The following is a 12,448-nucleotide window of genomic DNA, read 5'->3' as shown; positions in this document are numbered from 1 at the left end:
CAAGTCGAAAGTGAAAAGGGCGTTCGAAAAAAAAATTGTAGACACAGGCACATCAAGCTACACCACACTTTTAAAGAAACTCTCGACTTTGTTAAACAAGGAATAAAGTTGTAAGTGTTTTGGGGGATTTTGGCAAATAGGTGTAGCTTCAGTTTTGCAGTCGGCATGGTTGAAGTGACCGCGCCCGGTGGTCGGCGACACCCGTCGCGCGTCGTGTCGCGCTGTCGCTTGTCTAGACGTGATCAACTCGAAGGGATGTGGGAAAGTGAGATTATTGTGAGTTTTTACTGTGGTAGAGTGAAAGTAAGAGTCTTCGGTGCTGCGTTTTGACTATTTTACTTTTTCAGTTTCAGTTTGACTATTTCAGTTTACAAAGATTCGATACAAAAAATCGAAATAGGTAAAAAAAATATAAAAAAAGTACATAATAAAATAAGTAGACAATGTTTACGATTATTAATTTATTTAAAAAATATTGAAGTGAACTAAAATCACATTATCTTCAAATATTTGCTTAGGTTATTCGGAAAACCTTTCTCTATTAAAAGAAAGAAAATAACCATATGTATGTACTAATAACATTATTATTTCAACAGAAGTAACTAATTATAAGGGAATTACATTCTTACTGTATTTTCATTAATTCACATGGTAACACTAACAATGGTAGGGCCGCTCGAACCACACTTGCGTCAATGTGGTGCGATTTTTTTGACGTCGCGACAAAACTTACGTCTGTTTTGCCTGCCGTTAAGTGGCGTGCCGAAACTTTACTAATTTGCTTTTTTGCACGAATAGTTTTTTGTTAAAAGGGTTGTCTGACTTAAAGGTTAGAAACCTTTTAAAATGCCATTAAAGTAGCACCGTCTTTTAAAACCGATTTGAATATTTCGGAATTATGAATTAGTATTGTGTAGATAACTATACAATTACACATAATAATAGTTAAATACCTTGTTAACCATAATTAACAGTTGAGATAGAACTTCTTATTTCAATCACCTAAATCAACCTGAACTATCCCAAACAAAATAGAACACAGCTACCCAAAAACTACCCATAAAATAAGCCTCGGAGGCCGAAACACAATATCTGATCAAGTTATTAATTTAATCGGCAAATATCTTGAAACTAGTAAAATATTTGCAGTAATCTAATCAGACAATCTAAAACAGACTCAAGACAATAAGGATGTATCTGCAATGTAGAGGGTTACAAAAGAACTATAAATCCGAACAGCCTGTACCCATAGAGATCACTGCGATCCGTAATGGCAATTGGCAACAATGATAACGACCAGTTTAATGGCACACACAGCTTCACATCAAACTCAACAATACCAGTTTATAAAGACCTCGCTTTGTACAATCTTTTCTCAGATTCAAAGGTCAGTTTATACTGGTGTATATAGCTTTATGAGTTGTTCGTCACAATCATTCCCACTGCATTGTTTACAGAGCAACAACATTTGGTATGGATCCTACTTGATGCGGTTCTCATGTTGAGATTACTTTCATCTGGACTTATGACTAATGACTCATTGGAATTTCATGATTGCAATCGTATAACGTGCAATAAAAGTGTGTTCTTTTTTTCTTTCTCTTTTTTATAGTATAAGCCGGTAAAGAAGCAGACGGATCACTTGATGGTAAGCAATCGCCGACGCCCATGGACACCCGAAACACCAGAGGCGTTACAAGTGAGTTTTGAAGTTAGAAATTTAAGAGTTGTTGAGGAATGGAGGATTGGGAAGGTGGGTAATAGGACCTCTAGTAATCTCACTCAGACAACACAAGCATTGTGCAAACGTTGGGTTTCGGTGAAGCCGTGGTATCACTCCGGTCGAGCCAGCCTATTCTTATTATTCATGGCTCTTTCACACTTAAACTTACAGGGATATTACATCATCATGAGGATGTCTTTAGCTTCTTACGTGAGGATAGGTATACCATGGCTCCCATGTTTGGTAAGTGACTTGGATAATGCAAAAACCGCAACATCAATATCAAAAGCCTGAGACAGTTCGCTGCAAGGCTATGGAGTCTTCTTTACAAGAGGTTTGGCCCTAATCTACATGGCTGGCAGCGATAACAGGCAAGTCGGAGATGATTCACATATACTCTCTAGTATTACCTACTTTATTGATTTCGTAAGGTAGATAACTGCAATTTGACCAAGCATTTTGATTCCCAAGTTAGATTTTGATACTGATGCAAAGTGCAACATTTGTTTAAAACTGGAATTTAGATCGGTAAAAATATGGGGGTTATTTATTTATTTAATTTAACAGTTAGGTACAACGGTAAAAAACACATCACAGCGCCTGACATTGACAGGGCGATAATTCCCTACGATCAAATGTATTTGAGCAATCCCCACTTATCGGAATTACGGGACTCACTGCTTAAGTAAAATGGGAGTTACATTTAATATTTGTACCTCTATCTTCGTCTCTAACAAACATGGATGCGGTAGACCAATACCGAGGACCCTTTTAAACTTATTATAAATACCCGAATACGTGTTATTTAGTTTTATTGTAAGTAATTAGTAGATATTTGTGTTAACGAGGAGTGCTAGTGATGTGTTTGTTTACGACGTATCCGGCACACGTGCGTGTAACTCGAGACTCTGTGTACGAGTGCGAGTGCGACTGTTAATGCAAAGTGCGAGCGGCGAGCGCTAGTGTGCGTTTTGGGGATTATCGATATATTTCATGTAAATGTATTTTTATTTAATTTAAATAATCTAGGACGTAGTAATTTACTTATCTAAATTTAAAATAGGTGCTTGCCTATGTGGCAGCGGATACTGACGTCTAAGTTTATTCAGATTAAGGGAGGGTTGGTATTCTTAGGTTATTTTGAACAATATGTATAGGTCATTTTTTTATGAAAACTAAGTAATTTCTAGACAACAATAGTCCAAATTTTCGGCAGTATTGTATGTGGATAAAAACTGCAAAAAGTCCTTCATCCTGCGCCCTACTTACCTAATCTTTAAGCTAACTTTAGAAGATAATTAAGAATTTTCTTATATTTGTGTGAAAATGAAAATTTTAGTTCGTCTCGATATCGTGTTGAAAATCTTATAATAATCTTACAAACAATTTTATTTGTTTAATTGCCCATCAATATCGAGTATCGATAGAATGGATACCCATCCCTACAATGAGTATTGAGAGGATGAGCGGTAATGCACTGTTTACAGTTTAGTGCATCGACAATCTGTTAATTGCAGTGCGTTTCTCAGGAATAGTACGAAATAAATAGGCACCTACCACCTACCTATGTATATTGAGTTATACTGAGTAAGGAGATAGGCACCTAAGGATTTATAATTTGACTTTATTACCAGACTGTTTTCAGCGTATCTTTACTTTAAGTGAGGCTAGTGAAGTTCGATTCCTAAGTTAGTGAAAGCATTTTGATAAATTAGGTTCCTCTATCTTTTTTTTGTGCCCGTTGGAGTTGTGCCCAGTGCATGTTGCAGGTTTAAAGCGTACCTCCAATCATTAAGTTAACTTTTAAGTTATTTTTTATAGATACTTATAGATACCTACTTAGCTAAAAATAACTTTAGGTTTGGTATTTGGGTACTTGAGCTAGGCTATTTTGTCATTGGACGAGAAAATTCTTACAGGCTAAGAATTAGCACACAGGTACAGGTTAACAGTGATCGAGCTCACTTCGAAAGGTCCGAATTGAAAGTTACAGAATAGCTTAGGGTCTTGGTCTCCTACCTTCAATAAGAGAGTAGCACATTTATTTTATGTAAGTATTAGAATACCATAATTTGCACTACCCACTTTGAATAAACATAAGTAGAGCTTCCCTATTCACCCTATCTCGCGGGGAGACGCGGGTGAATCGTCACTCATCGTGTCGAGTCTTAAGAATTCTTCGTCCGGAAGTCGAAGCTTGGCATTTTCATAATGTCTGCGCGGCCCGCCTCCACCCGCGGCACCAACTAGTATTCATATGATAATTTTATTGAAGAACGTTTGTACATTGTGTGGAGAAGGCTTCTGAGTATTTAATTTAATTGTTATTTTAGACTATTTTGAGTTATTTGCAAGGCGATGGTGATAATGTAGATTTTTGTAAGAAAAAATATTTAGGTATAACTGTTAGGGCTTCTCTCGCCTGTGACATAAGTTTATCCTACACAGGCACCTAACTATATGAGATCTTCTTATTTAAGGAAAGTATATTTAGTGTCCATTTACATTTCTGAATAAAGATTATTTGTTATCAACAGTAACTTCACCGTTTGTCAGTGGTGTCTGAGTACTTAATCTTAGAAACTAGATAGGTACTTATAACTTGTAAAAAGTCACATTGGTAGCTACTTACTTGCAGTTAGTAGGTTTCGCACCCTCGTGCATGAGAAGCGGGTGTCTTCCTCTGGGCACATGGAAAGGGAATCATACATCGTACAGGTACTAGGTCTAAAACAAAAAACAATGGCTGATAATACACAACTAACATTCATACATAAGTTTCACACATTAAAGTCCCATTTTATACCAATTTAATGTTTCCCGTCCACAATTTGAAAAGCCATCTCCACCCTCACCTCCCCCACCACAAGTAGGTATTCAAGCAATTTGTCCCGCTGTGATTTCCAGGGCATTCTTCACTTTTACTCGGAGTTCCGAGTTCGAGCACCATCTCGTACAATTACCGGCCGTTGAAGACTCTCGGCAAAAGTTTGAGAGCTGACTTCTAAATGTAAAAGTGGAAGGTGGTATTTTGTGATAAAACTTAAAGGTAAATTGAGATTTTTACTGAATGACCAATGGTTTTTTAAAGTAAAACGTTTTAGGAAAGTAATTAGGTATTGAAATACACGAAAATGATATTTAGTAAGTATTAGTTAGTTCAGCGTTGTGTGAATGGGGTTAATGGAGCCCCCTTCCAATCTTCCCAACAACTCTTAAATTCTTAACCCACAAAAGACCGGCAACGAACTTATAACGCCTCTGGTGTTTCGCGTGTCCATGGGCGGTGAAGATTACTTACTATCAAGTGATCCGTCTGCTCGTTTACCGGCTTATACCATAAAAAGCAAGCCTTTTACCACACATTCAAATGGGCTAATGAAGACACGTTTCAGAATTTAATTATATTCCATTTAGAATTTCTGAAACCGGAGAGCCAAAATGCCTCTTTCATGAGGTAAAATAGCAATCTACTCTTGAGCGGCACATATCTTAGACGTGAAGACTACTATATTAAACTATTTTGTCAGACCAGGGAATCGAACCCTTTGCTTCTCGGTAATGGTCTCTAAGAGCCATCGAAGGCCGAAATGACAGACAAAACCATACCAACCAACCAAGATATATTATTTAAAAACTTATGCCACATTAAGGAAAGCAAACAAAGATTTTGAATTTGAAGATAGGGTCTAATATTAATCTTTAATTACATAATTAGATAATGTACTAGCTATCCACCACTTTTCTGTACCTGTCTACGGCAATATCCTAATATTACTGTACCAAAACTAAATACCTAAAGTTCGATCAAATAATTGAAAGAGTATGTATGTTTAAATTCTCATTTGTGAGCCCAGTATAGACTCATCCTAATTATATTGGTGAACTAGCTTTTGCCCGCGACTTCGTTCGCGTGGAATAGTGACTTCCGGCAAATTTTTGGTTTTAACCACATAGCTCCCGATCTCGCGGGATCTCTTCAAAAATGAGATGTGGAAGATATTCCAGGGAACTCTTCAAAAATCAACATAATGAGCTCTGCGTTTGAATTTAATAGATGTATACTCACTTAGGGCATTGAAAAAATAGTTTAAAAACGGACTTAAACTAACTTAAAACTAAAGAAAGCTACGAATTACGAATTTATAACAATTAAAAAAGAAACTATATTACAACCTATCCTCTATGCTATAATAACCAAGCTTAAACTAAATAATTTAAAAGAAACGACTTAAATCTAATCTAATTAATTTATAAATTAGACTTACAATTTTATTAAAAAAACTAACTACAGTAACTACTAATAATCGATATCAAACTAAACCTACGTTAAATAGTTTAACCAAAAAACCAGGAAAACCCAACAAATAAACTTATTAATTGACAAATACAACGAAACCAATTTAGAATATACGAAACAGCAGGACCACTACAGACAAATAATCATACGACTGATAATACACTTTTTCTACGATAGTACCGAAGCGCTCGGCCGATACCCAACCAAATGAATGTAACGAAACCATAGCGCGATCTATTTCGATCCCAACGCCATCTATCGAGGATAAAGACAACTTGGATTATTTATTTATACTCCGTTCGGGCATTTTCTTTGTACTAAAAGTTTAATTATATTGATATTATTTTTTTCATACCTTTTTACTATTTATTTACTTTTTTCGATGAATTAAAACAATAACATGAACCGAAGTCGTGTAACGATCGACATAGAATTATCTATACTCCGTTAGAGCATTTTCTTTGTACTAAATGTTTTATTATATTGATATTATTTTTTTCATACCTTTTTACTATTTATTTACTTTTTTTCGATGAATTAAAACAATAACATGAACCGAAGTCGTGTAACGATCGACATAGAATTATTTATAAATAATTTATTTCTTATTTTTATTTTTTGATTTTTGAAATAAAAATATATCTATGTCCTTTCTAAGGTTCTAAACTATATCTGTACCAAATTTCAACCAAATCCGTCAAATAGTTGCGGAGATTAATGGTATAAGCATAGAATGTTCGACGTGATTCTTTAATTTGACATAACTTTTTTATTTATGAACCGATTGACATGAAACAAACACTAAATGTAAATTTAAGCATCCCACAATATATTCGTGAAAACCGCATCCAACTCGGATCAGCCGTTTCTGAGATTAGCGCGCACAGACGAACAGACAAACAGACAAACAGGCAAACAGACAAACAGACAAACAGACAAACAGACAAAAAAAAAGTTAATTACATTTTTGGGTTCGACATCGACATAACAATAACCCCTGCTATTTTTTTTATTTTTATTTTCAATGTACAGACAGCACTTTTCTACGATTTTATTATATGTATATATAGAATATAGATATAGATCCGTAACATAACTGTTTAAGGACGTTTTCCACCAGAGATATGCTATGAAGCTATGCCACGAAAATTTAATTAGCTAAGCTGTGAAACTATGTGATCTTTTTCCACTGATACTAGGCTATGTATGTAGCTGTGCGAGGAATATGCGTAGCTCGAGTATGCGATGTATCGATAGTAGGGAAGCCATCCATAGCACGCTTCCAAAGCACACATCTGTCCATATAAAAGTATGCCATGCCAGCTGAATCTGTTGCCACCAGTGCTATGCAATGTGTCCCATGAATATGATTGGTGGAAGCCAAACGAGAAATGAACAATCATGAGATACGAATGTCACATCCAATAAGTATGTGCACTTTTGCATAGTATTATTATATTTTGGAATGCAATAGATTAATCTATTATGTCAAAAGGATAAGGTTTAATAAAACTTGCATATTAATTTGCTATTCTCTTTATTGCACCTTCAAAAGCTTCCTTAAATCCTACCTTTGTACTATTTACAAACGTGCCGATACAATCAACTATTAAAACATTTCAACCTTAAAAATATTTACAACAGTAATAACTAAACAGTAACAATTCTACTAACTACGTGCTTTGGCTAACATTACCTCCATCTTTGGTTTTTATTGCCAGATACAAATATTATTGATTCGTACATTCTTATTACAAACAAACTAACTCATTCCACGAATGAGTTCAGATATTTTCGTTAAAAAAATAACGTGTTTGTGTTGTTGGTTCTAAATTCTAATTTCAAAATCGTGACCAATTTCTCTTTGCGCAAATTTTTAAAAATAGAACGTTCAAATTCTACTTTTGAATTTCTACAAACTAACGATTAACCTCTTTATTAAAAATAATTCTAAGAACGATTCTAGTTTTCAATTTCAATATTACTGGCCATACTTTCGTTACTGTTCTCATTTAATTCAATATGAGGTTTTGGTTTGGTTTCTGTCTTTTCCTTGTTATCTTTTTCTTCTGTGAATTCTTTGCTGTCCGGTCGATCAACTTGACTTCTTTCTACGTCGCAAGGTACGGGTAAACCAAATGCTGAATGGCCCGGGTAATACATGTAAGGTAGTGGCAAGTTCGGGTAGTTCACTCCCAAATGAGGGCCATACAACGATTGTAAGACCGCCTGGTTGTAGGACTCTTGTAACAGAGCTTTGTACTGAGGATTTTTCGCGAAATCTACGCCGTATACTCCTGCGAAATGCTTTAGAATCGGAGAACTTTCTAGAAGGTTCGGTGGTGTGAAGAGTGGGTTCAACGTCTTTCCTAGCATGGGATTTTGGTAGGACTTTAGATCAGGTATGCTGGATTGTCCGTTATTGTTCACGAGTACCTTCACAGCCACCTTTCTCGCATGATTCGCGGCTGCAGCAGCGGCTGCGAGCATGCCATTCTCTTGCATCTGTAACTGCTTTCTTTTCGTCTTGTATCGTCGATTCTGGAACCAGATCTTCACTTGGGTCTCAGTCAGTTTGAGGCTGACTGCCAAGTCTGCTCGTTCGGGTCCTGAGAGGTATCGTTGTTGGCTGAATCTTCGCTCTAACTCGTAAACTTGGGCGTGGGAGAAGGCAGCTCTTGATCTCTTTTTTCTTCCTCCATTTTGCGAGTATTCTGTGATGTGGTAGTTTGGTGAATGGATCATCCTGGAGTCGTTTGTCGGTGTGGAACATTTGCGCTGGTCGTAGTGCAGGCTGAACGGTTTGTAGGCTGTGTCTGAGCTCGGAGAGGAGTTCGCTCTCCGGACTGGAGAGCCGGTGGTCGAGGAGCGGGAGTCGTAATCATCTGTAACAAAGAGAAAGGATTTTGTTATACTTTGAAATAAGTTTATAGTTTCTAAGAGGCAGATAGAAAGATTTAATGTTTATAAGTGCCTTTTAGTTTCTTATTGTAATCTGATGATTTATTGTTTACGTAATAGGTATGCTGTTATTACGCTTTAGTAAAAATAAAATTGCATCGTAATAAACGATTTTCTTTTCAAACTATTGACTTCATTCATTACACTACGAAACAAATTAAAGTGCGACTCAGTGATACAATTTTCCAAGTAAAAAGGTTACGACGAAGAAAGCTCCAAACTCATTAAGCTAAGCTAAATTCACACGATCACATGAAATCAATTAAATTGCTTATAGGCACACGCCATTCCCTTATAAAGGCGCTTACACAATGGATCCATTACGCAAATTGTCGCCGGTCATTAGACACGGTAAAAGGATGCGACGCACGACGGCACGGCGTAACAGTATTTTTGCGTGTGGTGCTTTTGTTGTGCGGCGTCGTTAATAATGTATAGTTGTCGCATCGACACTAATTGATGTAAGTTCTAGCTAAACAGGGCGAGTGACGTAGTTATTCTGTACCTGCTAGATAGAAGTATATGAAAAAGCGTAAATATAAAATTCATTGACTAAATAATATATGTATTAAATTCTTCAATTTCTGACAAAAAGCTTGTTTGGTAATTGATAAATATATTGTACAACCGACATCAATATAATTTAGCTAATTGTAAAAATTGGGAAGTTTTATAGTGTAGAAAAGATTTTTTCTTGAAGGAGAAAAATATGTAATTTTACTGAAGTTTTTTCATGCCAGAACCCACCTACTGGTTGATTTTAAGTCTTAAGTGATGAATGAGATAGAAATATTAAACTTATTTACATTTTACGTACAGTTATCAAACACCTAAGTACCTAAATATACATAAAATTGTATGTATTAAAGGAATTAGCGTAAGTAATATTAGCCTCGAAACGAAATTATTTGGTCATGACCTTAGAACGTCAGAATCCAATTTACATTAACTATAACCAAGACAATTTTCCATCGAACTACAAACCTAGTAATTACTAAATTGAAAGGCTGAATGGCTTTAAGCGTCATCACTTATAATAATGAGGGGGTAAGCGTAATCGCGCGAAGTGACGATTAAGTGGCGATGTCGCGGGGACGTACGGCGCGTGCCGCGTGACCGCGCGGCGAGTGTGACGGTGCGGTGTGAACGCACCATTATCTTCATTGTCCGCCGGTAATTATTCCAAGTCGAATTTGAATTTAGAACTATCGATCGGTCGTTTGTCACTTGTTTTACGTTTTTAGATTAGTAAAACAAAATTGATAGATCTAGGTTTTTGATTTGACATCTATTCAAAGGCTTTAGATTCAAGAGATCGGTTATTATAGTCATTTCTACCTACTTATTTGCTACGTCATTGCTCTAATATCATTATCATCAGATTAGGTAAACATATGGCGGTCCATTGTCTCTGCTTAACCCCACGGGAGAAAGGCGTGATGTTATGTAGGTAAACATAATCTTAACACTTATCTTATCCCTTTCAAATCAGATCAAACTCAAGACACAGAAAAAGTAAAAACAATCGATTACTCACTATCAGACAATTCCCGCTAAATTACAATAACACTTTGACCTCGTTGATCGAGTGGTCGCAAGAGCGAATGCCGGACAAGGGGTCTCGGGTTCGATTCCCGGGTCGGGCAAAGTATTAGTGGGCTGTTTTCGGTTTTTAGAAAATTTCTCAGTTAGTAGCACGTAGGTAATTTAGAATTGCCTATTACATGCGACTTATAACACAAATAGTGAAAAGTGGGTGTACCTACATAGTATAGCGGCATTATGTGGCGTAATGTGCACCTCTGCCTACCCCTTCGGGGATAAAAGGCGTGACGTTCTGTGTGTGTGTGTGTGTACTTTAACCGATCCGGGAACTCAAGACCCTTTACTCAGCAGGTCTTGTGGCTACTCTTACGAGGTGAGATTATGTAAGCCATAATAAACTCAAGACGAGTAGGTATCTAACTATCGGGTAAGCTCTTGAAACTACATTTGTTATTGAGGGATTATAGACTATAAGTAGTCTAGGTATAGAATGTAAGTAGGCTAGGTACCTATAGACTCATTCACGTCAATCAGTAGACTCTAGTACACCATCTAGACATCCTAAATATAGTCTAGCAATATATTAGAATGCTACGTCAAGTGGTTGTAAGTGCTGGTGAGTATAACGTCTCAGCCGTCTCGGGCAGTCTCCTGTTCGATTTTTGGGTCGGGTAAAGTCGCAAAACGTAGTAAGTATTTAGGTATTGCTATACTTATGTGCTAAAATTGCGATGGAGAGACAGGTAACAGCATGCTTATAAAATTTCGATGATTACCAGGTCCTCAAATCTCTTGCCAAGCGTGGGGTTTATAGTAAAGTTTACTCTTAAAAACAAGGAAGCTTTTGTTCAGAAGTAAACGTGTAGGTACCAAACCAATCTTCTATGGCTCAAGGCATGACGGTGATGAAAAGCTTGTAGGCAATTGGATTGTTTATTTTAATATTCTGGCTATATGGAGCTTGGAAAGAAATGGCGAAGTGAGTGAGCTATTATTTTTCTGCCTAAGTTTTCCTTCAGGTTATAAAAGGCGAGTTAATAGAGCTTAGTACTAAATAATACCTATCTAGGTACAATAAGTTATTATTTTAGGTACCTACCTAAGTACCTATCATACATAAGCACATACATAAGTATCTAACTAAAACCTAAAGAGCTTAACAACCACTCCTTTAGAACACATCAATAGCGTACGTTTGTAAGTAAATAAACAATAGATATCTATAATTAGTAAAACAAAACAATGCTAACCTGATAATTCCGTGATTGGATAATGGTTCTTCCTCGTCATGTCGAGCGCACCGTCACCACCACAGTCTCGGAACCCGTTGCAATCGTCATAGTACTTCAGCCCTTTCTCCAAACCTTCTTTCTTCACAAACTCTTCCTTGCCGAAACAACTGGCCGCTTTACCCAAAAAGTTCACCTTCCCGCCGAAACCGTCCGAACAAAACATTCCATTTTCAAATTCACACTTCCCCTCGTTCTCTTTCGTCAAAATATCGTTTATAGAAAACGGTGTCGTCAAATTCGGCTTCTCACAATCTTGTAACGTTAACGTTTCTTTGAAATTCTTCAATTTAGACTCCATTTTTTATTATTATTTTGTAGTTAATTAATTTAATTTGAACACATGAATGAGTTTACACTTCACCGCGCGGTACGGACTCGCCTCACCGCAAAAGCGTTCCTCAAACGAATAAACTTGGGTGATAGATAGTCCGCCTGTTTGACGTGTTTAAGCCTTAGAGGGAGACGGAGTTATGTAGGTGTCAGTAGTGATTGTTAATGTTAGAGTAGGACGGAGATATTGTAAGGCGGTCGTTTTTTAAAAAAGCTCTCGAAGTAGCGTAAGTAGTGGGGATCGGTGAGTTTTTCTTGAAGATGTTTACGTGAATGCGATTTGATCGCTCGGGCCGG

At 36.7% G+C, this 12,448-nt stretch overlaps 1 protein-coding gene across 1 annotated transcript; it reads right to left on the bottom strand.

Moving 5' to 3' along the window:
- Positions 1-7,543: 7,543 nt before the first annotated feature.
- LOC118270759 (segmentation protein paired) lies at positions 7,544-12,244 on the bottom strand. The gene is made up of 2 exons (XM_035586527.2): positions 11,780-12,244; positions 7,544-8,908 (listed from the first exon to the last, which is right to left on the bottom strand). The coding sequence occupies exons 1-2, from the start codon at positions 12,117-12,119 to the stop codon at positions 7,986-7,988; spliced, it is 1,263 nt and encodes a 420-aa protein (XP_035442420.2). The 5' UTR covers positions 12,120-12,244; the 3' UTR covers positions 7,544-7,985.
- Between the last annotated feature and the right edge of the window lie 204 nt (positions 12,245-12,448).

Source organism: Spodoptera frugiperda, chromosome 13 (assembly GCF_023101765.2).
Source record: "Spodoptera frugiperda isolate SF20-4 chromosome 13, AGI-APGP_CSIRO_Sfru_2.0, whole genome shotgun sequence".
NCBI lineage: Eukaryota > Metazoa > Arthropoda > Insecta > Lepidoptera > Noctuidae > Spodoptera > Spodoptera frugiperda.
Note: the sequence above shows the minus strand (reverse complement) of the source record. Positions and strands in the feature narration are given on the sequence as shown.

Coding starts and splice junctions, on each gene's coding strand:
- LOC118270759 (XM_035586527.2), bottom strand. CDS start 12,119: ATGGAGTCTAAATTGAAGAATTTCAAAGAAACGTTAACGTTACAAGAT. Junction 8,909..11,779: donor TCCAATCACGGAATTATCAG/GTTAGCATTGTT, acceptor TCTTTGTTACAG/ATGATTACGACTCCCGCTCC.